Source organism: Callionymus lyra, chromosome 6, assembly GCF_982586985.1.
Source record: "Callionymus lyra chromosome 6, fCalLyr1.hap1.1, whole genome shotgun sequence".
NCBI lineage: Eukaryota > Metazoa > Chordata > Actinopteri > Syngnathiformes > Callionymidae > Callionymus > Callionymus lyra.
In genome coordinates, this window is record NC_141823.1 from 30,226,193 (window position 1) to 30,253,043 (window position 26,851).

At 39.0% G+C, this 26,851-nt stretch overlaps 2 protein-coding genes across 2 annotated transcripts in view; one reads left to right on the forward strand and one right to left on the reverse strand.

The window, feature by feature from the left end:
- Positions 1-14,814, forward strand: LOC148078147 (Na(+)/H(+) exchange regulatory cofactor NHE-RF1-like). The gene is made up of 6 exons (XM_087792706.1): positions 1-659; positions 8,749-8,916; positions 10,593-10,746; positions 11,358-11,413; positions 13,637-13,714; positions 14,280-14,814. Exons 1-6 carry the CDS (start codon positions 234-236, stop codon positions 14,409-14,411), a joined length of 1,014 nt encoding a protein of 337 aa, XP_087648832.1. The 5' UTR covers positions 1-233; the 3' UTR covers positions 14,412-14,814.
- caskin2a (CASK interacting protein 2a) overlaps positions 14,812-26,851 on the reverse strand; it is a gene marked incomplete at its 5' end in the record, with an annotated part of 17,758 nt that continues 5,718 nt past the window's right edge. Inside the window, 10 exons of the mRNA XM_087793986.1 lie at positions 14,812-16,510; positions 16,582-16,804; positions 17,530-20,565; positions 20,897-21,035; positions 21,270-21,371; positions 21,455-21,565; positions 22,003-22,070; positions 22,210-22,282; positions 23,041-23,165; positions 25,234-25,351. Coding sequence (XP_087650112.1) covers positions 16,417-16,510; positions 16,582-16,804; positions 17,530-20,565; positions 20,897-21,035; positions 21,270-21,371; positions 21,455-21,565; positions 22,003-22,070; positions 22,210-22,282; positions 23,041-23,165; positions 25,234-25,351 — 4,089 coding nt within the window. The remainder of the gene's footprint in view (positions 16,511-16,581; positions 16,805-17,529; positions 20,566-20,896; positions 21,036-21,269; positions 21,372-21,454; positions 21,566-22,002; positions 22,071-22,209; positions 22,283-23,040; positions 23,166-25,233; positions 25,352-26,851) is intronic.

Below are 26,851 nucleotides of genomic sequence, written 5' to 3' on the forward strand. Positions count from 1 at the left end.
CCTCACTCCCGGTACAAGAAGTCCGAGCGGGCGAGGAGAGAAGTGGTAAAGAGGAGAAGAAGAAGAAGAGGAGGAGAAGAGGAGAAGAGGAGGGGAGGTCCGTGGACCGAGCAGGCGTGAAAAGCGAGATTATATCAGCTCAAAGTTCTCAGCGAGTCTCTCAGGAGGAAGTGGACTCTCGAGCGCAACAGGTGTCGTCATTAGACTCGCTTCAGGTCCTCGTCAGAACCACCATGTCCAGCCTTCGACCCAGACTGTGCGTGCTGGAGAAAGCAGCCGACGGCTACGGCTTCCACCTCCGCGGAGACAAGAGCCGCCTGGGACAGTTCGTCCGGCTGGTGGAGCAGGACACTCCCGCGGACGCGGCGGGGCTCCGCGCCGGGGACCGCCTGGTGTTCGTGAACGGCCAGAGCGTGGAGGGCTCGGGACACCAGGACGTGGTCGCCATGATCCGCGCCGTCAGCGGACCGCTGGAGCTGGTGGTGGTGGACGCCGAGACCATGGAGCTGCTGGAGAAACACAACTTGACGTGTCGGAGGGAGTTCGTCACGGAAGGGATCCCCCTCCACGGAGGGGACCGGGACTCTCTCGGCAGCGGCTCCAGCCGGCAGAACGGGGACGCGTCCTCGGACCGAGTGAGCGTGGGCTCCAGTAACAAGGTGAACCATAACTATTTAACTTTGATTTAGTTTGATTTATTTCACTGCATTACAGGCCAATTCAATGACTGCTAGTAAAGTACGAGTAGAACACATTTACCATTCTTGGTAACCAACTTGGAATATAAATCCTATTGAAATAGTTCAGTATATTTTTAACTACAATAAAAATAAAATGTATTAATATGCATTTTAAAAGAACCAGACATTCATTTTTTAAATAACTTTTCCATAATTATTTAACCCATGGAGACTCAATATTTACTACTAAGGTTAAATTAAATGCATAAAAAAAATTAAATAAAAATGTAACAACCAAACCCACCACACTAAGCTATTCTTTGAGCTTTTACTGAAAGTGATTTAAAGCTAAGGGCACTTGGAATATTGTTTAGTTTTTTTGAATTCCCACTTTATTTATTAAAGTGATTAATAAAAAACTGTGTTAATACTCTCACTTCCTTACATTTATACCATTATAACAGTCTTTATATTGATAAATTATATATTCAATTATACATTTATTATTTTACTTAAATCTCAATGGTAAATAATAATAATATTGATTTTCCTGTATCAATAAATCAAGGGCTGCTGCTACTGTTATATGAAAATAAGCAAAAGTTGGCAGGTAAATGATTGAAAACGTACTGTTTATAAAGGTAAAACGGTTTATAGATGGATTGAGCAAAATATTATCAATTAAAGGTCAGCATATATGCATCATTTATCTGTTAATAAATCAGTTGGGTGTCATCAATGTAAAACCCACACAAACTCTGACTTTCGCTGATCTTTGGGAATTTGTGTGTCAGAAGTAGTTTTTTTTATTGAAAGCCATGTCTAGGCAGCCTGCTGTGTCTGTTGAAGATTTATAACAAAGAAGTGACACAAGGCAGCCAAAGACTCAAGACCTGAACTCAGTCCTGTTTAGACTCTCTCGGTCTGCTCTCCTCTACTTCTCACCAATCTTCAGGTTCAACCTGTCGGACCAGAAGTTCTCTTTTCCAGGTGATTAACTACCGGAAGAACGGTTTTATTATACGGCTCCCATGACGATAATTTCCGGAATATTATTTTGTTCCTAATGTGTGATTTGTTGAAAAATAATGTGATTATTTAGCCTAGAGTTAAGTCTGGGCTTGGATTCAAAGATTATGTAACATCCTTTTCATATCAATGTGAAGCCGTGTGACATTTCTTCAGTTGGAAAGTATTTTTGTATTTTTAAATCATAAGCAACTGATGAAGTCACAGTGATAAGACAATATTGGATTAAAAAAAACACCTGATCAATGCCAGACTTACAATTTAAGATGGATTCAATATTTATTATTTAGCAATTTTGTTGTTGGTTGAAGGAAGGTGGTGTGGTATGTTTCTGATCAGTTTTATTAGTCTTGAATGACGTACGACTAATGAGCAAAAGATAAACGGTGACTGCAGGGTGAAGGTTTAAGAGCTGTGACTTTTAAAAGGAAAAGTTTATGTTTATGCGAAAAGGTAAACACATGCACTAGAGAACTGATGGACTGAGCAGCAATTGAAAGTTACTACTTGATCCATTTCAACCCTATTAGTCCTGATTAACAGGAAACAGTTCTAAATTGCAGCAAAACCTTATTACAATCAATCATCATAATATTAAACATGATGCTTTTATGGCAAAAGGTTTATGAGGGATCTTTACACTTCCACGTGTCACCTGTGCTGAGTTGTGTTGTTGCACAGTTGAAAACTCTATCACCAGCACTGATACTTTGTCCCGCAGTAAATCTGTTACACATTATCACCAGGATAATAAAAATAGCAGCTTGGGTGAGATAACGGCAAGTCAACATGTCATCCTATTTTAAAGACTGTACTTCAACTAAGCTGTATAATGTTTTTTATATATATATATATATATATATATATATATAAAGGTAATAGAATTTATTAGTGACGGTGACCCAAACCAGTAGTTCGATATAAAATTATTAAGATTCTTGTGTAAGCAAACTTGCACATGTTTTTTTTTTATCATATCAAAATATTAATGTGAACCAATCGAGATTAACATAAGAACAAACCTTCTGTCAACACAAAATGGGTAACCTACGAAGTAGTACTTCAAGGAACTGGACCCGCCAGAGAAAGTAAACATTAATAGTTATTCCCAAGTTCAATACTGTTTGGAATTGCAACATAAATTGTTAAAATGTGAATCAAAATTAGACGACTGTATCTGTTACATTATTACCTAATCTGCATGTTATTATTTTCCATTCAAATGTATCTTGTCCTTCTTACCCTTACCGTTTGAGTCCATGGAGACATTGGAGACCTTTTCCCGGATCTGGAAATAACATTTCTTTCTTTACAAATCAGAGATACTTAAGGTAAAATCAACACTGACTCCATTCTCCTCACTTCACATCTGTGGAATCTTGTTGTCCAGTTGCTGTGCTATAAGCAGATAGTTTCTTGCTACCATGCTGTAACTTTAATTAGGCTTTAATCTCGCCTGAGTTGGGCCATATGTTACTGCAAGTCTTTATTTTATTTATTTTTTTTACTTGTGAGCCTTAAGCTTCTTTGTCAAAGCACTAGAGCACTTTCCTTTATTAGACCAATGTCCTTTATGTTAGGCTGACAATCTAATAGTAATGTAAAAACTATTGATGCTGCAATATATTGCAATACGTTTCTCTCTAATATAATATTGATATTTCATCTCATAATATCGTTGTTTATTTTTTATCAGAGTTGGAAGTAAAATATTACTTTCAGCATCTCCACTTGGGTATATGGCACCAACCGGCTATTTTGCTATATGTCAGCACGTTTTTTTTTTTTTAAATGATAGATTCTACATTTAATATATTAAAATATGATACAGGGGTTTGCACTGTTTGATATTTTGAGTTGTTTTCAACGTATAGTAATTTAATGTGATGTTTGTGACCCTTCAAAATCATGGTCACAAATAAAGTTATAACTGGAATAGATGGAAATGGATGCTTGTTTTTAGAGTTTAAGTAAAGGAAAATATGGTATTCTCCAACTATCATGTTGGTATTCACTCCAGATTCAGTGCTGTTGTATCAAGTCAATATTTTATATAATCATCTATACAACTATCACAAAGTCTAGTATCGGTCTCCATAGGGATTCCTCACATCTAGAAGGGTCTTTGTCTATGGTGTTTGCATGTGTAAAAAAGGCCGTGGGAAAGAAGGTTGCAGACGACTTCTCGACAAGGCCATACTGACTTCTTTCTACCAAGCAGTCTAGTCATTAACTGTATTCTTTCCCAGTTGGTGGTTAAATCGTTCAATTCATAATTTATGTTGTGAATAAGGACATTCAGCGTAAAAAGATTGAATATAAGATGTTAAAGGGCAACTAATGTGAAAACTTTCAAAACCTACTCACGTTTGAAACATCTTCATCTTCAATATGCATTAAGTCCCTCATTATGATGATTTTTAAAAGTTCTTACTTTATAAAGTTCTTCCTCTTCTAAAATCTTGAGGTTAAAAGGGAGAAGTCTATATGATGTAATTATGGCTTCACTCCGCCAGTCAGATGTAATCATGCCCGATTTGTTTATACAAGTCCCCTGAAGGTGGAGACTTCTTGGATTGATGACACACAGTGACTACCCTTGGTGCTTGACTAAATTACAGCATAGTGGGTGTGGTTGGGGTATATACAGTAGGTTTTGACTCAGAAAATAATGAAGCATTTTCATTAGGCGTGGATAGGCAACATACAATTTTTTTTATTTGAAGTTTTATCATAAAATTAGAAGTTTATTCATAAACTTCACATGTTTTTGGTTGATTGCCAGAAAAAAAGGAACAATAACGTTTTTAAATAAGGCCCATAAGTGCAAATAACTTGATAAACAAAGATACTTTAAAAGCTAGATATTGGTACATGGATTTGCTTTCCTAATGGCTTTAGCCTTTATGCATTTTCTTCCTTCCCCTTATTGTAGTTAATGAGTAACTTGGTACTTTGTGCCTTTTAACTTGTTGCTTATCAAACCTTCCACATTAAAAAAAAAAGAAAATTTATTTTGAAGTCTACTAAGGCAACCTATGTGGCAGTATTTCACCATGCATGTTACCAAGCAGATCAAGGATATAGACGGAGTTCTCTCTTATTTTTAAGACATGAGTCATGTCGATAATAAATCAAGATAACGCCTTGTCGTTTTAACACTTTGTTCCATTTGCACATGGAGCTTGCCATGTCTTATCAGTCTTCATGATGGGAAACTAAAACTTCTTGTTCTATATGTTTTAAATATTTTTTCAGACCTAATGTTGATCAACAGTAGAACTTGCTTCATTACAATCTAGATGTGACTATCAGTATTATAAAATTGTGTTTTTTTCACATGGATAAGAAATGTAAGCAAAGTGGAAAGATATGACAGCGAAGTAATTTCTATTGGGGAATAGGAGTGGAGGTGGGGAAGGGCGAGAGGAGGGCAGATACTAGTATGTTGGTCATATGAAAAGGTGATGCGCTAAAAAACACTTTTTAAAAAGCCTTATGCCAACATTTATGGATTATAAAAGAACTACAAAATAGGTTGGGCTATTGAAAAAAAAATCTTATTTAATGAACTGTTTTTATTTTTAGTCTCCTGTTGAACACAGGGTTCATATGTGCATATGCTTGGCATGAAGCATTTAATCAGATCAAATCTACTATGACATTTATTCCAAATAGAGTGGTCCATGTATAAAGGCAGCTAATGTAGGAACACCCACCCCACCTTAAACCTCTAGGATGGGTCGGGGAAGAGAAGGCCCACATTTAAAACTATTAGAGATTAATGTATGCACCGGGTCTAAAATCCCCTATAGCAAGTGTAATACAGTACTTAAAGTTTGATTTAATTTAATAAAGAAACATTAATTAAAAGGGCCCATTGACTTTTTATGTCTGCACTTTGTTTGGAAGAATGTTGGGAGCTGCCTACTTTTTCAGCAACTTAACAACCTTGCCTTATTGGCTTTCTATAGATAATACCTTTTTTATTGAGAATATTGCAGCGTTTTTCAAGTTTATTCCATGCAACTAACTGATAATAGAATTATCTTTTTTTTGTAACTCCAACAAAAGCTGTGAAACATTTTCTTTGCTACTGCCTGTAATGTGTCAGTATTTGAATACCAGTCTTGTTTTAGACTGAAAGAAAACCTGTTATTTTCTATATTTATATCCATCGAGTGAGCTTGTAGCCAAAACTTGGCAACGGAAGCGTGGCTCCGCTGTCCACTGCTGAGTCATCAGGAAGCTTTGTCCTGTACACAAATGCATTTCACAGAGATGCCAGGAAATGTGGCACTAATATACAGCTTGTCCTCTAAAAGAATATTTCTAAATGTTTAGGAATATATATTTATCTTTTTTTTTTTTTTTTTTTTAAATCTCTTGTAATGCAGTTCTCATAATGATCACCTTACTGCTTTCCTAGTTAAGTAAAGATGACTGCAATCAAGTTGGAAGTGTTGAATATAACTAGAATTAATCTACAAGCTGTGTAACCTTGGAATACCAATTTGAATCATCACGTTTACTGTAGAAAGAACGAGCTCTACTGTGTTTTTGAAAATAGAGAAAAGAATGTTAGACAAGCTCTTTATTCATTAAATAAAAGTGTATATACAAGTATGAATATCTAGTGAATTTCAACATCTGAACTCCAACAAAAACTTTTGTGCAAGAAAGTTTCACTTAACTGAGTTCGCACTGTGAATCATCAATAAAAATGAAGAACTTAAAAGGTCAACATGTTCACTGAACTTCCTCTTAGATGGGCTGAACTTTGCTATTTCCATTATTACACTTATTCTGCATATTATGATGGAGTGTTATTTATCTGTTCACACTGTAGCAATGAAAGAACACTGGTGCCAAGTTATCATGTCAAAATCTTGTAAATTTCAAAACATACAAGAGTGTTCTTCTGAACACACACTAGATGCAGAGCTTGTTGTGTCATTTCATTGCGGTTAAACAGCTATAGGCTTCTTTAATTCAACACCAACCTATCCTTCCTGAATCACTCACAGTTTGAATTCTTATATTGTCATGTTGTGTTTTGACCATTAGACCCAGAAAGAGCAAATCTATCAATGGATTAGACTGATTATTCATTTAATTCAGGTTCATCGCAGTCTCTCTCTGGGTATATCTCTGATTCTCTACCTATTTTGGGGGCATTCTTGCTTTAACTTTTAATGGATGATAGGTTGGGTTCAAGTCTATGTTTATGAGTTATTCAAAGCAATTTGCAGACGGCTCCATCTGAATTTTGTAAAGGCCTGAATGGAGAAGGGCTTGAGTTATTGTTTATTTTCTGATTGGTTCTCCAAATAGGGAACTCTTAAGTTCTGCCTCTGTGACTACCAGGTTCTCTTTGCCTTTTTTACCAACGCCCGGTTTCCCCTTCTTGTTTGGCCCAATTGAGCGGCCTGATCTGAGAGCGAAACTTGGAACATTCAATGCTGTTTCTTCTTTTATACCTTTCCCCAGATATATGCCCTCTCTAAGACTTGATTATCTGTTTCTGCTCTCTTATGCACAACAATAAGACGTTTGTCATAAGAGAGGATGTGAGTATTTACTAAACAAGTTTAAATCTTTTCCATTTTTTTTAAAGTTTTGAAACCTATGTAGGGATGTATGGATTTAAGAAAAATATATATAAACATCAGCTTTTAAGGATGTTGGTAAAATCTCTAAATGAAGACAACGTGAGAAAGTGTAAATATTTTCTGTTGTCACAAGAGATCCATCTCTTCACTGGCTTCACTTCTTAATCTGACGCTCTCTGAGCAGGTTAAATCGGGACTTATTAGACCAGGTGACCTTTCCTCCATTTGTCCATGTGAACGAAACCTTTTGTCTAGTGTGGCTTTCTTTCATATTTAACATGTACACAGTTATTTTATTTGTGTGTAGGTGTTCCACATGTTTGAGTGTGTGAACTTTGTAGTCCTCAGATGGAAGTGATCAGTGTTCAAATGTGTTTGTGGCCTAGCAAAGTATTATGGATGTGTGCAAGTTGATTCCTTGGACCTGGTACCACCACTAAGGAAAGGTGAAGATGGTACGAGTGACTTTGGGATTTAAAGGCTAGTTTTGGGGCAGAAGGCTGACTTACTTTGGGAATCCGTGATAGTAATGCAGAAGGACAGCAGGAGCCTAAATGTTTTCTTCATTAAGCTGCTTTTCAGTAGCTAGACTGTCTTATTAGCCTAACAGGCTAACAATCTGCCTTTTTCTTGATTAGTAGAGTTTGCTTTTAATCTCCTCTTAGCATGCTGTTTTGACCCTCTCTTTTTCCTCTCTCACCCCCTTTTCTCTCTGTGTCCACCCAAGTTTAACTCCATCATATCAACCAAATAAACGCTAGTCTCGGTCCAAAGGTCTGAAGGAGTCTTCTTTCAACTTTTAATGTTCGTCAAATTGAACCTTTGACCAAGGCAAACCTATTCAGCAGTCCTCAGCCCCCGCTGATGGACTACACATATAAAAATATGTTATCTATTTTGTAAATGGTTGACAAGAGGGCACTGGGTGTGGTGGTTCTGCTTTGGTTGCAGAGATGAATGGAGACTAAATGTACTATTGGCATAAAATTGGCACTGATATTACTGGGTTATACACCCACTCTTATCACAAGGTTATTTTTAATTTTTTGACATTTAACAGTCCCGTTGTCATGATAAAATAGATTGTAAAATCACAATCTGTTACTACATGACTCATACAGTTTCTATAGTATCTTTGTTTTTGGAGGTGATATTTTAAACAAACGTATATACAAAAACCTAATGTTGCAATTATACATGAATTTGAATAAAACATGAAATGATAATATATATATATAATAGTATGAGATATATCCCTACTCTATACAGTCCTCTTCATTCCTCTCATTCTCTCAATCTTCTCTTTCAAATCAAGAGTACAGGAAAGATGGATTGAGCTTGAGAGGACTTGAGGAAAAACCTGCCTAGAAATAATTTTTCAGATTCATGTTCAACCGTGTCAAATAACCTGTCCGTTCTGTACACAGGAGGAAGGCTGCCTGCGACCACGTCTCTGCCACATGAAGAGGGAGGAAGGGGAATATGGCTTCAACCTGCACAGTTTTAAGACCTCACCAGGTCAGTTCATCCAAAGTGTGGATGAAGGCTCTCCTGCAGAGAAGGCCGGCCTCAGACCAAAGGACAAGATAATCCAGGTATATACGCTTGCAGCCATGTTGTCAGAAGTGATGTAGTCAACAGGAATGAAGCAGGTTTGGCAAGATAAATGTTCTTAAATGTCGAGTCATGTTAATGCCACTGCGTTTGTAGTATCTTCTACTTTAATGATTCACTCATGTAAAATGATTGGAAGGATTGACTTTAGCCCCTTATTGTGTTTTCACTGGTGTCCGTACCTTCCCTTCAAATAACAACCATGTATTTACGATATCGACCTATGAATTTAAGGAATCTGCCAGGGAGGAATGTTCTGTTCCTCCACTATATCACTGCAAGTGTAAGTGTACACTTAGTTGTGTGTATGTGTGTTTAGAAGGGGAGAGCCCTAATCTTAGAGAGACTTATCTCCTGTGATGCTCTATTAGCCGGGGCTGTGGGAGTAGACAGAAAACTCAGGAATGGCAAGAAATCGACTGATGGTGCAGCTACAGATAAGAACCATTGCATCGGAGACATCCCAAACTGATACAGAATATAATCTATGCCCCGCCCAACTATTTCCTTGTTTTCTACAGAAATAATGTTTCACTTGTTTGATTAAAAAAAAAAAAAAAAAAGTATTCTATTATTTATTATTAAATTTCCATTAAGCCCCGCCCACTGGCCCGGCCCACTGAAGACACTTGTTTTTTTTTAACTAAACTCGTGTTTACCATAACCACACCCTTTTTTGCTGTGATTGGTCAAGCATCAAGGTTTGTCACACTGCATTATCAATCCAGGAAATCACCACCTCAAGTGTATAAAGAAAGAAACGGGGCGTTCTTCACTGCTACAGTAGTAGCAAATACCATTATTACCTTATAATGGGTTCACCCTCGTTCTGTGACACTGTTGAGGGATAACTTTAGAAAATAATAACTTAAAACTTCAACATTTGAAACATGTAAGTCACGAGAGTTGGCTTTTACATTAGTTGCCCTTTTAAGTCTAAATACGTTGCATTGATTTTTAAGTATTCACACTTTTCCCACTTGTTGATCTGAAATTACTATCATGTTGACTTTTTTGTGTTGGCTTGGTAAAGTGACCAATAATTCACATATCCCCCAATTCTAACCAAATGACCTTCTAAAAGATGCTGGCACTGAATGTGAGGAAAAATGTGACTTGTATTTAAGAAAGGTTCCTTTGTTGAAGTATTTTATTGTGGCCAATTTGATCGTTTTTGTGCTTCACATGGCATCAAAAAAAAAAAAGCCTCACCCAGATTTAACTTTTTTGTTTTGTGAAGTATAGAGGAAAGTTGCCTTGGTAACGGTTATTGGAGTCAAGAAATGTGCTTTTAGCTCTGCAGTGTCGAGTTATCATGAAGTGGTTTTCCCCATAATTATTGCCATTCTTTCCTTCCCGGTTCTTTTATGTTGTTTTGATCGTTGGTCTTGATCTTCATTTCGACAAAATACAAAAGCATATTGAATTGTTCTAAGTTGAAATATGTCAGATATTCAGAAATGAAATGGAAATGTGTTATGAGCACTTATGGTGAAGTGTCTTGGAGGCTGCTCATGTTCCAATACGAGGTCATCCTGATTGATATTAATCACATTATCTTGATATCCATCACTAAACATACTTTTAACAAAGCATTGCCAACATATATTGAGCTCGTCAGACACTTCAGGATGTCCCTCCCTCTCCTGGTCTGCAGGTCAACGGCGTGTCCATGGTGGGTTTGCAGCACTCGCAGGTGGTTGATGCGATCAAGGACGGAGGAAATGAGACCCGACTGCTCGTAGTCGACTTTGAAACTGCAGATTTCTTCAAGAGATGTAACATTGAACCAGCTGAGGAACACATCTCCGGTAACTTCATCAACTCCCATAACTGCATGATCATGTCCAGCTTGTCTTCACTTATTGATGCTTTCCAAGGCTCACGGTTTAGAAAACATCAAACTAATTTATAGTTTTATAATGCAAACTTTTTATATTGAATTTGTCACTGAATAATAACTTGATTCTGTCAAGAAAGGTGTGTAACCTTCACTCTTGTACACAACATCTTGAAAACATACTTGAGCCCTGGAATAGTCCCTACCTTCTAAACTGTTGATAGTTGAATTTGAAAATGTAGTCATTTCTATATTTAATAGTTGAATTTGTTTTCTTTCACTAATTGAATTAAATAATTCAAATATTAAAAGCTTGAATTTGTTTTTATTGCAAAACTAAAATAAGTATTTAATCATACTATTCTAATTACAATAATTTAAAAATATTGAATTAAGATTTCTGAATGGCTCTCATACACGTGTGTGTATATATATATATATATATACAGTATATATATCAAGAATCTGTCGAACAATGATGGTTCACAGAAGTAGAAGGGTCATTATTGTGATAACAAAATATGATCCTCTTGTGGTTGTTTTCTTCATTCCTGATGCTAATAATTTATCTTTCTCTGGCAGGACCTCTTCCTCAGGCTCTAACAGACCACGTGGTCCTCAGCGAGGAGAATGACGAGGTGAGGATCTTGACCTGGTCTGGGAACACAAAGGCAGTTTTAAAGACGCACAGGAATAGAAATGGTGTCCCAGTGATCCACTGCTATAATAGAAGATTAAAGTCCTGGTCTAGACATGGTCATGTGATTTTGTGTTAGTGGTAAAGCTCAACCTAGAGACTACATTTATGCATACATTTTCTTTCTGTATTTATTTTCAGATAGACTTGCTTTGATTTTAAACGGCACATAGAATTGTATTGCTGAACATTCCATTGTTGAAGTTCACATTCTGGACTATACTTGTTAACATGGCTCAACGATTTACAGATGGATTATTTGAAGAAAAAACGTACAAATACTTGTCAATGTTTGTGCCATGCAGTGGCTACTTCACTAAGTGTTGGTGTCGGCATCAATGGTCAGTGCGGGTCTACAACAGCAGCAACACTTTCTCTCTTTCACCACACACACCCACACGCATTCCACTGACGACATGGGAAAAGTGGATTGGCCTCTCTGATGACATTATGGCTGACCCCCTCACCATGGCAACAGTGGGCAGTTTGTTTCTCTCTCCAGGAGGATCATGGGATTGTAGTGGCTTTTAGCGCTGGACTCAGGATTATGCTAATGAATGACAGCTAACAAGCTGGATTCACACACTCGCTGCAGGGACAACAATAACACTCACTCGCTCCTATACTTTAAGATTCAGGAAATACTACTCAAGCAGAGTCTGAAATGTGTATATGTATGTGTTCACATATGTGAAGGTGCATGAAGTTTGTTATAAAAAAAACAAGACAAAATCCACATTAAAAGGCTTCTGTCAAAGAAGTTTCAGACTTTATTCCTGCAATATAAATCTTCTCCAAAAGAGATCACTATTGGACTTCTTTTTTTTAGAAATCCAGTTAATTTCAGGACAATTGTATTTTAAATACACATACTCTTAGTGACAGTCGTTGTCTGTTGGGATGGTTCATTACAGTGTTTAGAATTAATTATTAACCTGACTGTTGAACCTTAAATTTAGATGTTTCCTGGTAGTATAAATCCTGTTTGGAACAGCACAGCAGTGCCCCCTGCTGGATACCCTTATGATTAACAGGTTTTCTGCTAAAAAAAAAAAAAGTAAAATAAAAATAAACAAACAAAAAGCATTATGTATAAACATGAATGTAGACTCTGCATTTTACACCAACCTGCTAGTTGAATAAGAAACACTGTAACAAATGCAGTTTGTTTGAAGTTATTTTAGTCCACATAACATAATTATGTAGTTTGAAGTGGTTCCGGTGAATTATAGTGAACATGACTGAAGTTGTGCGATGACATGAATAATTTCTAATTTTAATATTAACATTGTCATTCAAACTGCAAGCCAAACCTCTATTCATCGATTGAATTTTTAAATGGTGTTAGACGAATTGTGAACTGAGGAGGGCGCTGTTACACTTTGGATGTGTTTGAACTCGCGTCTGACACATGGAAGGGCAACTACGTCAATCTTTCTCTTTGACATGACATGACGTCAGAGGCTTCTTACCTGTGCTGAGGGAAGAACACGCATGTTCTCATCTCAGATGACATAAAGTAACGTCATACGTCTGTCACTCAAACACTTTTTAAAGGTAATCCATGGTCGGGGACATTGTGGACTGAGCATAAAATCGCCCAAATGCAAAGAAAAAAAACGGTTAAAAATAATCCTACAGTTATACAGCCACAAACACAATTGTGTGTATATTTTTTCTCTCGGTATAAACGAAGAACGAACCTATTTTTGGCTTTTTTATCTTTAGGGTCAAATGATTCTGTTCAAATGTAAATTGTAGCTACACTGCAGCCTTGTGTTCGTGTAGATGTTGTTGAAAACCGTGCAGTCAGCGCGACACTGTGTCAAGTTCTTGTTAATAATTGTTGAAGTTACTCGAGTTATTCTGCACTTACCTGCTGAATTACACACACGTTATGTTCCACCTTTGCCCTCACACACCTCCATGTTGTCTCAAGACATTCCTGTGAAGGTTAATTTGTTGCCAACAAGCTTGTGTTTCTTATTAACGTGTGTTTCAAGTGAATGTAAGAGCGGCACTTCAACTTTATCTTAAGATACTTTATGACCTGCAACACGCTGTAATCTGTTGTGTGATCAACAACAAAGTACACGCTGAACATGTGTATGATTCATGATGTGAACATAATATAATCTAGATAATTATCCTACTTTTGTTACAGGCGTCACAACCGAAGCCAAAACACTCTGCGGGCTCTGTGTCCTCCAGCTCCTCTTCTAACAGCTCTACAAATGCACAGGTGTGTTTAGCATTACAGTGTGTTTGTCATCTTTCTCCAAATTACTTCTGGAGAAACTTTGGATTTTCAACTTGAAGACATGTTTATGTTTGTATGATGAATGTCTAAGCAGATTTTTAGAAGTCTTATATCATACAATATGAACATGTTGTTTGTATAATCTACAAATTAAAACCCAGTCCATAGGATTTAAAATGGTAAAATTGGCAACGACAAAACAAAGAATTTACATCATTGCAACCACACTATTCTGACACTAGGAGGAGCCAGACACACTGTGTGTACATTTGCCTAAAAACAAGGCAGATGCTGCATCAGTTTCTTGTTTTAACATTTAGTTGTCTTTAGTGTCTCTTCGATACACTGCTATAAAGCAGTTCAGGGCCGAGTCGCCGAGGAGAAGTTCTGTAGTCGAGAGCATCGTCTAAAATAAATGGTTCTACCACTTGAATCCTAATTGTTAAAAATTAAAGTAATATTAAAAACATGTGATGTTTAAATATTGCTGCATTAACTTTTAATTTGAGCTGATATAAACTCTGACCCCTGACCTGTGATCCTCCAGACCTCCGCAGAGAGCCTGGGTCTGAGCGTGTCTGTGGCTCAGGCCAGAGAGAGAGCCCACCAGAAGCGATCTGCCAAGAAAGCCCCCAACATGGACTGGAGCAAGAGGAACGAACTCTTCAGCAACTTATAATCATCGTCACGTGAAGGAGTGATCGGCTCCACTAGAAAGTTTGAACCAGTGTTATCAGATGATTGCTCAGTAATTTTAGGGGTTTGCTGAACCTGTTAACAGCACCAACTTTAATATATGTTTAAGGAATAGAAATGTACAGTTTGACCAAGATTGACTAATTTTGTTTGATGTTTTAAGACACGTTTTAAGTTTTGAATCAAGCAAGTTGGAATTTTGGAGACTTTTGTATCGACTGAGGCAGCAGTTTAATTTCTTCTGCCAAGATTCAACCTCTTAAACTCTTTCTACTTTTTAAATGAACCGGGACCAGCTCCTCGAGTCCTCAATGATTTTATTGTATCAATCTGTTAGAGATGAAATACTTTAAATTAAAAACGTTTAAAAAAAACAAAACAAAGAAGGCTGGACTCTTTATCACGACAGTACATCCACAGATCAGTCTGAATGTTGTATGAAACTTTGTAAGGTGCAGGAAAGAAAAGTAAATGTAAAAACATCAACACTTCATACAAAAATACTGTATAGAATAATATTTAGAACATATTCAACCCTGTAGATGTTTCAACACAAGACTAGATCTGATAGTTTAAGACAAAACATGTTACCACTCTAGTCAAGAAATACATGTGTAGAAATGATTGACAAAAGAACCGCTTCACAAATATACCTCTGACTGATTCATGCCAACATTCCTTGTATTTTATCAAATAAACTCTTATACATGGTTATGTATTGAACATCATTTGATTATTTTATTCTTGCATAAAGTTGCATGACACTGAATAAATAAGGTCCATAATGTCATTTAAAAAAAAAGATATAAAAACATATAAACATCCTCTGATCTTCTGCTTTTAACAACTGTAAGGGTCGATGGAAGTAAGTTTGAATTCCATGGAAGACCATCCAGCTGAATTACCTGACGAGCTGGAGTGTGAAGAACAGCCTTGAACATCCCATATTTACAGAATCGGACCATCTGAGTCACACATCACTTGGAAGTAAACATTTACACGACCAAGATGAGCTCAGCAACAGTGGGATGGATATTTACAAAAGACAATACCAACGATTCTGGGTCAAATCTGTGCATGCTCAGGTTTGCTTCCTGAAAACATGCAGGTGAAGCTCACTTTTACTAACAAAAGATCCATATCATGACTAGAGCGAAACCAAAGTGCTGTTGTTGAAACCGTCTTTCCAGAGAGGAACTCTCTTCAGTCATCAATGTTTATGCATCATCCAGAAGCTGCTCGTTGACTCGCATCACATGCAGGTCCCACATCAGAGTCCTTGCAGCCTCCACACCCGATCACTCCCGCAGGTGACGTCAATGAGTCGTCCAGGTCGACCCTACGATTGCTATCCAGAGCTCAGAGGTTTCTCAGCTATATGACCAAAACTTTCATGAAGCCAGCTCCAAATCCCTCGACCGTCACGGCCTTCAATGTTGTGAAGACGGGTACGTTTATATCTATCATTTCTGCTGATCATGCTGTTACCGATCAGTATGTCTGTGATTTTTATCCACTTGAAGTGGAACGTGAAAGTCAACAGTGTTGTTCTGGATCATCCAGTCAGATTGGATTCATTTATGCGTTAGTACCTTCAGTGACCTGATGTTTTCCTCGTCACATGAAGGCCCACGTATGCTCAAAGACGAAATAGAAAAGAGACAATGGTGCATTAAATACTGATGCAGCTTCCCTGTGCACTTTAGAGGACGCGTCATCTCCTTTCCTGTATTTCAACTTCTTGACTTGATATCATGATAAGTATGATTGTAAGTATCAGTCGTAAAGAGGCTTCGCTGCTCTCAGTACTTGTGTACTTGGCGTTCAGCTGCATAACGGAAGAGGACTTCACTGTACAAGCTGTCAGAAGAACTAGTTCTGCACCTCAACGTTCAGTCCTCGCCAGAGTTTATAAGGTTGAAATCTACACCATCAATTGTGATGTTAAATAAACATTCACTGTGACATGAGCAGCTTCTACGGTCCGCTCACTCCAACATGGCGTCCAGCTGGTCGGCGAGGTCATCAAACATGTTGCCGATGTCGTCCAGTATGTTTCCTGCCGCCTTCACACTGCTGCCGCTGTAAACAAATACCCTCGATATAAGAAACGATAATCATCCATTTTAGTAGCAGAGCTCAGAGGTTCTCACCTTGTAAGACTTCCTTGCGCCAGCTTGCTCTCAGCAACCTTCAGCACAGCCTCCAGGGAAGTGCTGGTCTCCTCCAGCCTCTTCTGCGCGAGCCTCTCCAGACCAGCCACGCCCGAGTGAAACATCTTTGCCGAGCCTTCCCCCCCTGAATGGGGTGTGACGCTGTGAGAGGGAGAGCACGGGGCAGAGTACGGAGCCCCCTGGACCCGATTGAGGTGATAGCCTGAAGAACAAATTGCTAAGTATTAGCACCAGACCAGTGCTGTGTCTCAAATCGCATACTACTCTTAGTATACTAGAAGTTAGTATGCATCAGTTTAGTGTACGTACCAACTAGTACGCAAATTCTCCACAGATAGTATGTCTCAAATCAAACACTGCTGCTACACGCTAACCGGAAATCACATGACAGCTTCTTCTTCTACTTCTATTTAATGATGTTTCAATCAGCTGTTTGAACGCTATCGCCGACACCTGCTGGCAGCACGTTTTGCAACTTTGGAAAAAGAAATAAAGAAAAAATATGAGAATCTAAATATTCGCGAGATATTTAAGCTGGTAATAGCAGCGAAGACGTGTTGTCCTCGTACTGCTGCTGAAAATACACCTGGAAGTATATGAATACATTATATATGCATTTATATATGACGTAACTTCTGTTTAAAACGTCATTAAGAGGGCGGCTGTTTAGTGTGATTAGTGTCCATCGAACCATGCTCAGTTGTGTGGGCGTGTTAGTACGCCAATTTAGTGTGCATGGCGCACTAAATTTCGCATACTAAGAATTGAGACGCACTAACGCACTAAAAATACTAACTTTTAGTACGATAGTATGCGATTTGAGACACAGCACAGTAACCTTGGATCCACAGAATACATCTTTAATAGAGATTCACTTGTTGAATTCACTCTTAACCTTCAAGACTTCCGAGGAAAGCGAGAGAATACCTGCAAGAGTCGGCGAGGCCGGGCTGGAGGGATGATGTTTTATTGCAGTGCTCTGCTGTTGGTGCTGATCGTAAGCCAAAGTCGGAGGATGTCTCTTCAGTTTAGGACTGGGGATGCAGGTCTGAATACGAGTGCCTGGTTTTTGGCCGATGGTGTGAACCTGCACGTTGCTCAGCTTAGGGATGGCTGTTGGAGGCGTAGTCGTCACCGTTGAGACCATCCTTTGAGGGGTTGTTGGTCTACTATCGGTCGATTTTCTTACCGGACTCAAAGGTTTACTGGGTGCGATCAGCTTTGTTCCTTTTCCGACTGAACCGTTTCTCTGAAAAACACTTCCGTGAAATTCCGGATTGTTGAGCAAACTTTCCTGAACATGTTCGTAGTCATTGTTGTTGCCATTTCGGAGGGGAATGTGGACCATGTCATGTGTGGCGACTTGTCTGGGGAGGACACTCTTCTGAGGGACGCTTGGTTTGCTGGGACTGGATGTGGACGGTTTAACAGGAGTTAAAGGTTTTGACCCTTTTCCAAAGGAGCCGTTTCTCTGAAATCCATTCGCAAAGTATTCTTCATCCTGCGGCGATCGCGCTTTATTCTGCAGCGTCTCGTCATTCCACACAATGGACGACTGTTCAGACGCCTGGTTTGCCTCGGAATAAATGGGCAGGATGGGGATCTGGGAAGTTCTGCCGTTGTAGTTCGGGGATGTTTTCAGAGGACTTGATGGTTTCCTTAACACCAAAGGTTTTGGTCCTTTTCCAAATGACCCATTTCTCTGGAAGACGTTTTTTTGAGGGTCAACATTATCGACCAGAGCATGCATAGGCATGTAGTTCATACGATCGAGATTTTTGGGTGAAGAGATCTCCATAGATGTCTTTTGTGCCGGAGCAATGGCCTTCTGAGGTGTGGCCGGACTGCTCAGAGGTTTGGGTTTTGGTTTAGGACTCGGAGGGGTCATGGACTTCAAGCCTTTTCCAAAGGAACCGTTCCTTTGAAACACAATTCCTTGACAATCCTCATCGTGTGGTGTCCTCGCGACACCTGGTCCATACAAACCGTTCTGAGTCTGATAACTTGTAGGAACGTTGTGCACCTGCTCAGGTGTCGACATATTTGCGTTACCTTGACTCAGGGAAGAGCCGATGTTTTGCAGGTTGGATGGTCTCTCATTTATCGTCTTTTTCAGCGGAGGTTTGCTGGACACCGAAGTCCTCACGCCTTTTCCAACGGAACCCATTCTACCGAAAACATTTCTGTGAGAATTCCCTTCATTTTGATGACTAAAAGGACCGATGGGGTAGTTGTCCTCACTGTCAGGTGTGGTGACACCCTCTGGTGTAGAAGGTTGTTGGTCTTTGGATTTGTTGCGTCTTTTGACAGTGTCCGATTCCTTCAGGTTAAAATCTAGAACATCCAGGTAGCTCGGACTTTGAAGTGGACTGTCAGGAAAGCCACTGACTTCAGCCTCTGTCAGAGGAGCTACTGCCACTCTGGGCCTCTGTTTGATGGTCAGATTCCCCTCCTCGGCAAAGGGAAGATGGTTGGCATTGTTTTTAGAAATAGAAGCATTTTCAAACATCTTTTCAGCTTTCTTTGGGCTTTCCACTTCCTGATGGAACGCCCCTCGACCTCTCTGTCTTTCATTGTCCCGGTCTGTCCTTTCACACGCAGGTCTCCTTAGACCTCCAAGTCCTAGCGCAGGCACTGGTTTTGAGTGGTGGAATGGCATGTTGGGTGATCTTGGTAGACCCGGAGAGGACATTGGGAAGAAACCGGGCGAAACCGGGCTCTGAGGAGGAGGAATGTCGATCCTCCTGGAAGGACTAATGCAACTTCCCTCGAGCATTGCTGCGATGCTTTTCACACTGGCCACACTCAAGTCACTTATTTCCGTCTGATCTTTTTCTAACATGCGTGTCGGGCTATTGTTCACTGAGCTCATCCTCATGGGTGGAGGTGGAGGAGGACCTTTACGTCGGGAGCGCACTATGAAAGAGTGGCTTCTATTGAAGTTGCCCTGAGCCCCCGTGGAGCTTGTCTGCACACGCCCTGGCCGACGAGACAGTGTGGCATACGAAGGCAATGTAACTGAAGAAGCGGAGTTATGAGGAGCCGCGCAGTCTTCGTCGTCATCGACCTCACCGTCAGACAACGCACAACGATTTAAATTTTGGTCAGTCTTTTTGTAGTGATTGTTTTTGGTCTCACTGCTATATGCTGGCTTTGGACTGAGTCCCGGCAAAGGCAGTGCACCAGCACAGGGTACTGCCCCCGGAAGTGTCTTGCCGCTCCTGCGTAGAGTAGAGTTGAAGCTCCCGGTTTGATCTTTCTGAGCGTGAATAGACTTTGTTAAGGGGGAAGACGAGGGAGGGGAATCATAACAGAGTTGATTGGGACCAGCAGGAGACTGATAGTGTTTCGCTACTGGTGTGACATCTGAGCAGGCATAGTGAGGCATTTTACTAGGTGTTAGTGGAGGAGTTTGTGGCATGAAAGCAGCATTATTTGATGTTTGACCATAGTTCTCCCACATATCTATGGTTCTTGGTCCAGTTTTGCCTCCAGGACTGCATCCTCCCTGCTTAACCTTCTTCAGTGTGTTACGTTCAAAATGTTCTGACACTTTTTGAGTCCTTGCTGCAGGTAATATCGAGTAATCCTGGTTTGGTGGTCCAGAATTTGCTGAATTCCCAGAGCTGTTCGATCTCAAGCTAATACTCTCTTGACTGACAGAAAAAGAGTACAGCTCTGTGGCTCCGCCCCCTGCTGTGCCCATCATGGCGCTCTGTAGCTCGGCGCTAAGCTCACTATCTTGGAAGGAGAGCAAAGCTCTCGGAGGATGAGGGGAAGGGCTACTGGTGTCTGCAGCCCTGTCGCACTGTACGTGACCATGGGCGTTGAATATTGGCGCGTGTTCAATCGCAACCACATCAGGAACCTTGTCTTGCAGAGTTGCTCCTCGGTCCACCTGGTTACGGTTACGTTGGATGTCAAAGAGTTTCTTAACTGCAATCATTAACTTCTTCTGATGACCTGAAAATAACAAACAGAATGAATCAAGACATCAAGTGAGATTTGGGCAGTTAAATCTAACCGTTTTCAGAACCTTCCTTAATTAAACATTAGATTGCAAACCAGCATAATAGTTCTAAGATCCATCCATATTCCAATGCATTCATTTTTGCAATTATAGACATTTTTCAATAATGTATAGAAGAATTTGTGGATTATTTTGTCGATGCACTGTTGATATGTTTATTCAATGGAGGTTTGTAATGGGCTTGATTAATGGGCAGGAAAGTGCAATATGTCCCACATTTATGCAGATGAAACTGATGGATATATTTAATATTTGACTCTTTACCCAGTTTGGTGATGCCTATCTCCTGCAGATCCTCCCATGTTATGTCTTTGACGATGGAGATGGAGTCGTAGCCGTTCTCACACAGTCGCCGCTCATACTGTGGAAGTCCGATCACACTCAGCCACTCGCCCAGTTCCTCCTGGAGAGAACAAGTGATACCAGATGTCAGTGCTTCACTTTTAACTGTATAGTTCCTGAACACATTTCACTAGATTTGCAAGGAAAATACTAGTTTAAAGTAAGATTGATCTTGGAGAAAGTACCAGTTAAGAGATGGATTCATATGTCACATTTGCCTTCATTGTAGTTTAAAGAAGGCCTGAATACATATCTGATACTGTCTGCTTTTTGTTGTTTGTTTATGTATTCCTACCGGGATGTAGTCTGGGACCCACTCAGGAATGCTCAGCTTTCTGATCTCTGCCGAGATCTTCTTGCGGTGCCCTGGTTTGGTCACACCGATGGCTGTGAGGTCCTGAACATAAGATTCACAAAAGCAGATAAAAAACAGTGAAGATGTTACGGTGGGCGCTCAAGTGAACACACACAAACACACACCTCTGGGGTCATTCTGCTGATGGTGGGAACATCGTATCCTGCGTTGATGAAGTTGGACGTGTACTGCTCCAATTGGCACTCACGCAGCCACTGGTAGATGGCCTCAGAGTCCTTAAAGAAAGAGAGAAAACTTGTGTCATTCTTATTTATTAGAAGGAAAGATTAGCCCTTTTGTTATCTCTAGGACGAAGTGAACGATCACCATTGTATATGTATTTATGGAAGTCTGGGAGATCGTTCACCTTGACCTAGAGAGGACACAAGGGATATCTCAGACACATTTGTTTTCGAGGCCTTTAGGTCACCTTGACCCTCACATAACACAAGGGTTAGGCACAAATAGGCATTTTCTTCTTCTTTTTTTTTTTTAACAAAATTGTAGTTGTACTGATGCGACGTTAACACTGAAACCTTTACATTTGTTTAACCCCAACAATGTTTTTTAAAAGTTTACATTTTTGTGAATACATGTTCTTTATGTATTTGTATCAAGTGGAAAGATGAGTAGACCCCCAGTATGTCTCCAGTTTTGGTGCTTCAAATCCCACCTTTCCCTCCAGGATTTGTGCAGGCCTCTTGAAGCCCCCTTGTGGCAGGACCTTATTATGATTGGCACCTAAAAAAAATACATCATAGAGAAATTTGGTCATTTTGTCCTGCATAGAAACCTTTTAAGCAGGAAAATCAAAAATCTTCAACTCAGCATTGTCATAGAAAGTATTAATACCATTGGTTGGAAAAACAGAATCTCTGACCTGAGCTTTTGTTGTTGTTTCTTCGGTCTGTTTTCTGTAACGATGAGTCCTGCTCACCTGTAGAGGACATCAGCTAGTGATGTGCAGAGTAAAAAAGAGAGATAGTATAAATAATTACATCTTCTGTTAAGACGCACAACAAAGACTTGATATTGACTAACAACATAGATTTGGGGTCCGATAAATTTGGAATGCGTTGTCAACACAATTTAAGAGAGATAATTTAAGTGTTGTTAAAAGGCAACTAATGTGAAAACCCAACTCTGCTGATTCACTACCATGTTTCAAATGTTGAAGTCCTTCTCTCCAAGATGCAGTAAGTCCCTCATCAAGATGATGTTCTGAACTTATTTCTTTATAAAGTTCTCCATGTCTGAAATCTTGGCCAATGAGAGGTTACAAAAGCGGAGTCAATTATGACGCAATAATGGTCCTCACTTCACTACAGCCAGCTGTAATCAAGCCTGCTTTGTTTATACAACGACTCCATTGGAGATGGAGACTACCGGGATTGATGACACCAGGCCACAAACATCAATACTTGACAAATCACAGCAGAGTGGGTGTGGTTATGGTAAGATTTCATCTCCAGAGAAAAAAAGCATTTTCAGTGGGCGGGGCTTAAGTACATTTTCTAATGTAAATATGTCAATGAAAATAGTTTTGTACAAACAGACACATACATACGTACAATAGAGTCCAACATATATTTAAGACACACTTAAATCCACACATTAGTTGCTCTTTAACCCTATTATTTTACAAACCAGTTTTGTGTTAACCGTGTTGTTCAAACTTTCTAGTTCACTTTTACATGCCAGCTTCTCTCACCATGTTGTTGTCATGCTGCTGATTTGACATCCCATTCTGTTTGCGGTCACTTTCTGAGCTCTGACCGCTGCCAGCACTGCGGCTGCTACCTGCACTGTCGGCACTGTCGATGCTGCTCCTGTCACCTGAGCCAAGATCACAGAGAAGACAACTTATAGCAGCAGGAAGTCATAGAAGGAGGTCTGAGAGCAAATCCTTTGGTGTATTTGCTGAAGACTTGTGTCGTCACTACTGCAGGATCAGGTATTTTCCACCAGTTAAAGCAGTGCAGCGTCACACAAACCCATCCTGAGCACTGTGTGTAAACTAAACTAACCTTTCAAACATCACTGTCATGAATCCTTGACACTTTAACTAGGTACTGACCACTGCACACAACAGGGAGGTTAGGGTACCTTTGTATTTCATTTAAATTCAAATGTTTTTTTTTTACTTTTATTGACAACATTTGGCAATGATTCATTATATTTTTGATGTCATTAAGTGTGTCTGACATTGAACACTTGTTTAATCCTTGATTTGTCTCTAAATCTTATCAATAATACATGCCTTTTTATCATAAGACTGTATGTGTTTTATTGTCATCTTCCCAAACAATTTTTTCTTTTAAAACATTTTTGATCAAGATGTATCCTTAATGGCTTTATAGTTCAACTAAGGATCTATGGCCAACCTGGTAAAAGTGCGGCCCTCTGACTCCATCTTTGACCATTTAGAAATGTTTCAGATGGCTAGCCTATGATCTTGTTAAAGACCTTTTTTCTCCTCTTCTCTTCCTTGTATTTGTCCTTCTATGGGTATTATTTTTCAGATTTTTCGCAGTTCTTTCATATCTTTTGTTTTTAAATGAAATGTATATTAAATGTAATATAACACAACAATATTTATTGGCATAACAACACTTCAAATATAGGAAATATTTAAAAAAAAAAATCTTATTTTTAATTGTTAATCAAAACAAATTTTAATAAATAGAAAGATATACAAGAAATTTAAGAGCCAAACATTTCATTGATTTAATATTTGGAGTTTTCCCACCATATTCAATTATTTATTTGTGCCTTCCTTCTTTTGACTTGACGTACATAAGTCACAGTATATAATTTAATGTTTGCTCCGATGTAATTTCTAAAACATAGCTATTGTAGGCTGTCAAATCATTTGGTTCAACCTGGTAGTTAAAGGAGCATCAAATGAGACCACGCAAATTAAACATCACTTAATTTGTTTTTGTTTGAATTTCGGCCACTTCAAGTGTTCAGGCAAAGCCTTGAATGACATCTAATCTTCGGAGGGGAAAGTCTCTTAGTTCCTCTGCTAGTTATTTGAGAAAAATCATTCTTGCTTTTCAAGGCAGCTGTGCTTTTCTCCATGTTTGCCCTTGGAGGCATGTTTTTTCTTCCCTGGATCAACTAGGGCGGCTCAAGATACCATGGTGAGGGGCAGGGAAGGGACCATACACTCTTACCAGAGGGGGAACTCCTAAGCACCCAAATGTCCTGAAATGGGGGAGCAGGAATAGCTGGGCCTGAGAAGTGACTGCTGGGTGGAACACCTATTGAACACACACAAGCCTGAGAAACTAAACACTGAGGGGTGGATCTGCAGGTGTTGGCTGGTTAGGGGAGCAGGTGTAGCGCTCGGACAACAAGAAGAGGAGTTAGAGGAGCAAACAGAAGGATATTTCATTTTTACTAAATATACATATTTCTAATATATATATATTTAAAAAAATAAATATATATCTTTCCAAGACATTTATCAACTCCTTAGGCATGGATATATTCATAGTATTGATGTGATTTTTTGTGAAAAGTTTTAACTTCCAGAAGCTGCTTGTTGATCTGCTCACTCTTGAATTAATGCACTCCCTTGCATACATCATGTGTATGTGTCTATGTATGAGAGTGTGTATATGTGTGTGCGCCTTTATCAGTGAGGGTTTAAAAACCGAGCTGACATTTTTGAAGTTTGTAATCCTTTTCAAGAGCTTTAGACAGAATGAGGCAGCACTAACTTCTCAAAGCATCGTAGAAAAGTGTGGCTTTCACAGATAGGACCCCTGAGTGGACGTGATGTACAGAAGTGTACTCAGACATGAGTTACACACTTATTGGAGAAATTCTAAATCTTCCAAATTCTCCATCGACCACCTTTGTCTGGAGAACTTGGGCTGCCAGAACTGTGTCCTACCTATTTTTCGACTGACAACCTCCACCACTGAAGACGGGAAGAAGCCAACATGGTCCGTCCCTCTCTGGGAGTCGTGCAGGCAACCTTTCCAGCGGCCGTCTGCATGTTGCTCAAGAACCTGTGAACCGTAAGCGATCTCTTGTTAATAAAACAACTTTGATTCCAAGTCTTACAAAAACATTCTGGGCAATCTCAGTGGATGTGGACGAGAAAACCAACTGGTGAAGTTAGCCGTGCAACAAACCATCCCTAGTGAACCAGCAAGCTGAGTCAGTACAGAGCAAATGACAACCCAATTAACCAGAATTACCAAAACCACAAGAAACAAAATCAGCCAACTTGAAGCCAAACATCCATACAAATTAAATGAAGCTACAAAAAAAGCAGTTTCGACCAGATTGATCAGAAAACTTTCCAAACAACATAAAAACAAATGAAACAACAAAAGGTAATCAACCAAAAAGTGTTCAAGTTTCAACAAAACTACTCCATAAAACTAATCCTACTTGTATTGTTATCCTAATAACTTGGCTCTTTACTTGCAGTATAAACACAACGGTTGATGTCCTGCATGCACAGCATTTTAGCAGCACTTTTGTTTGACATGTTACCTTTTAAAAGACATAAAAGATATCACGTCTTACTTTGTAGGAAAATAAATGAATAAAAATACACTTATGCAAGGAAAAAGACTACTTTGAAATCAACCATGTTGTCAGAGCAAAGACAAGAACTATATTCTTCTATCATGACGAGAGTCTTGTTTTCTTCAGTCGGAGTAATTAAGTGCACTTAAGAAACAGGCAGAAACTTGATGAATTCACTTTTGTTCCTAATCTAGTTTGTCTCTACATTCCTTCAAAACATTAGTCACACTCAGTCTGTATGTATCTGAAACGTTTAAAAGGACACTGTACAAAATGATGGCATTGTAATAAAAATCGTTTGTGGCTTAAAACTATTGTTTACTTATTCTAGAAAGATGCATGTTACACAGAGAACAGAAAGAAATGATTATTAACTTTATCAACGTAAACTTGCACTTCTGCAGTCACTTAGTAGTTTATGACACTAAAGAAGTTGACGGTCAGAAAAAGGCCTTGAATTGGAAATTTAAATATTAAATAATAACAAAAAATGTTTTAAACTTGGACTGGATATTTATATACAGTATATACAAAAAAATAAAAATCATACAGACAATTCATATATTGAATTATTAACTGAATTGTTTGAATAGATTAAATTATAAACTGACCTTTCATTAAGCCAATGTTGCATTAAAATAAGTGTAGAAACAACACTTCATTATGTATTAAAATAGTTCTTAGTAAATGTAAATCTTGTTTATTTTTCAAATCATTAAGAATTACTTCAATATCATGCAAGCCATCATTGCTGCCTGAATAGTAGTAATTGTATTTATATCATGTTAATAAATACAGTCCCACGTTTCTATCAACTCGTTCTTGTTCATCCCTCCATCTTGCTTCTTTCTATGAAACTTTCTAGTGTAACACTTGAATTTTCACTGATACCTCTCACAACTTAAAGCCCTTCTCTTCACTCCACCATGCTTGTCTACATCTGTGGTTTGATCCAAACATGGTTATCCAGT

Excerpts from the sequence above, each read along its gene's own strand:
- LOC148078147 (XM_087792706.1), top strand. The coding sequence starts at position 234 with ATGTCCAGCCTTCGACCCAGACTGTGCGTGCTGGAGAAAGCAGCCGAC. Across the intron at positions 10,747-11,357 it reads AGCTGAGGAACACATCTCCG|GACCTCTTCCTCAGGCTCTA; the intron begins GTAACTTCATCA and ends TTTCTCTGGCAG. Across the intron at positions 13,715-14,279 it reads ACAGCTCTACAAATGCACAG|ACCTCCGCAGAGAGCCTGGG; the intron begins GTGTGTTTAGCA and ends GTGATCCTCCAG.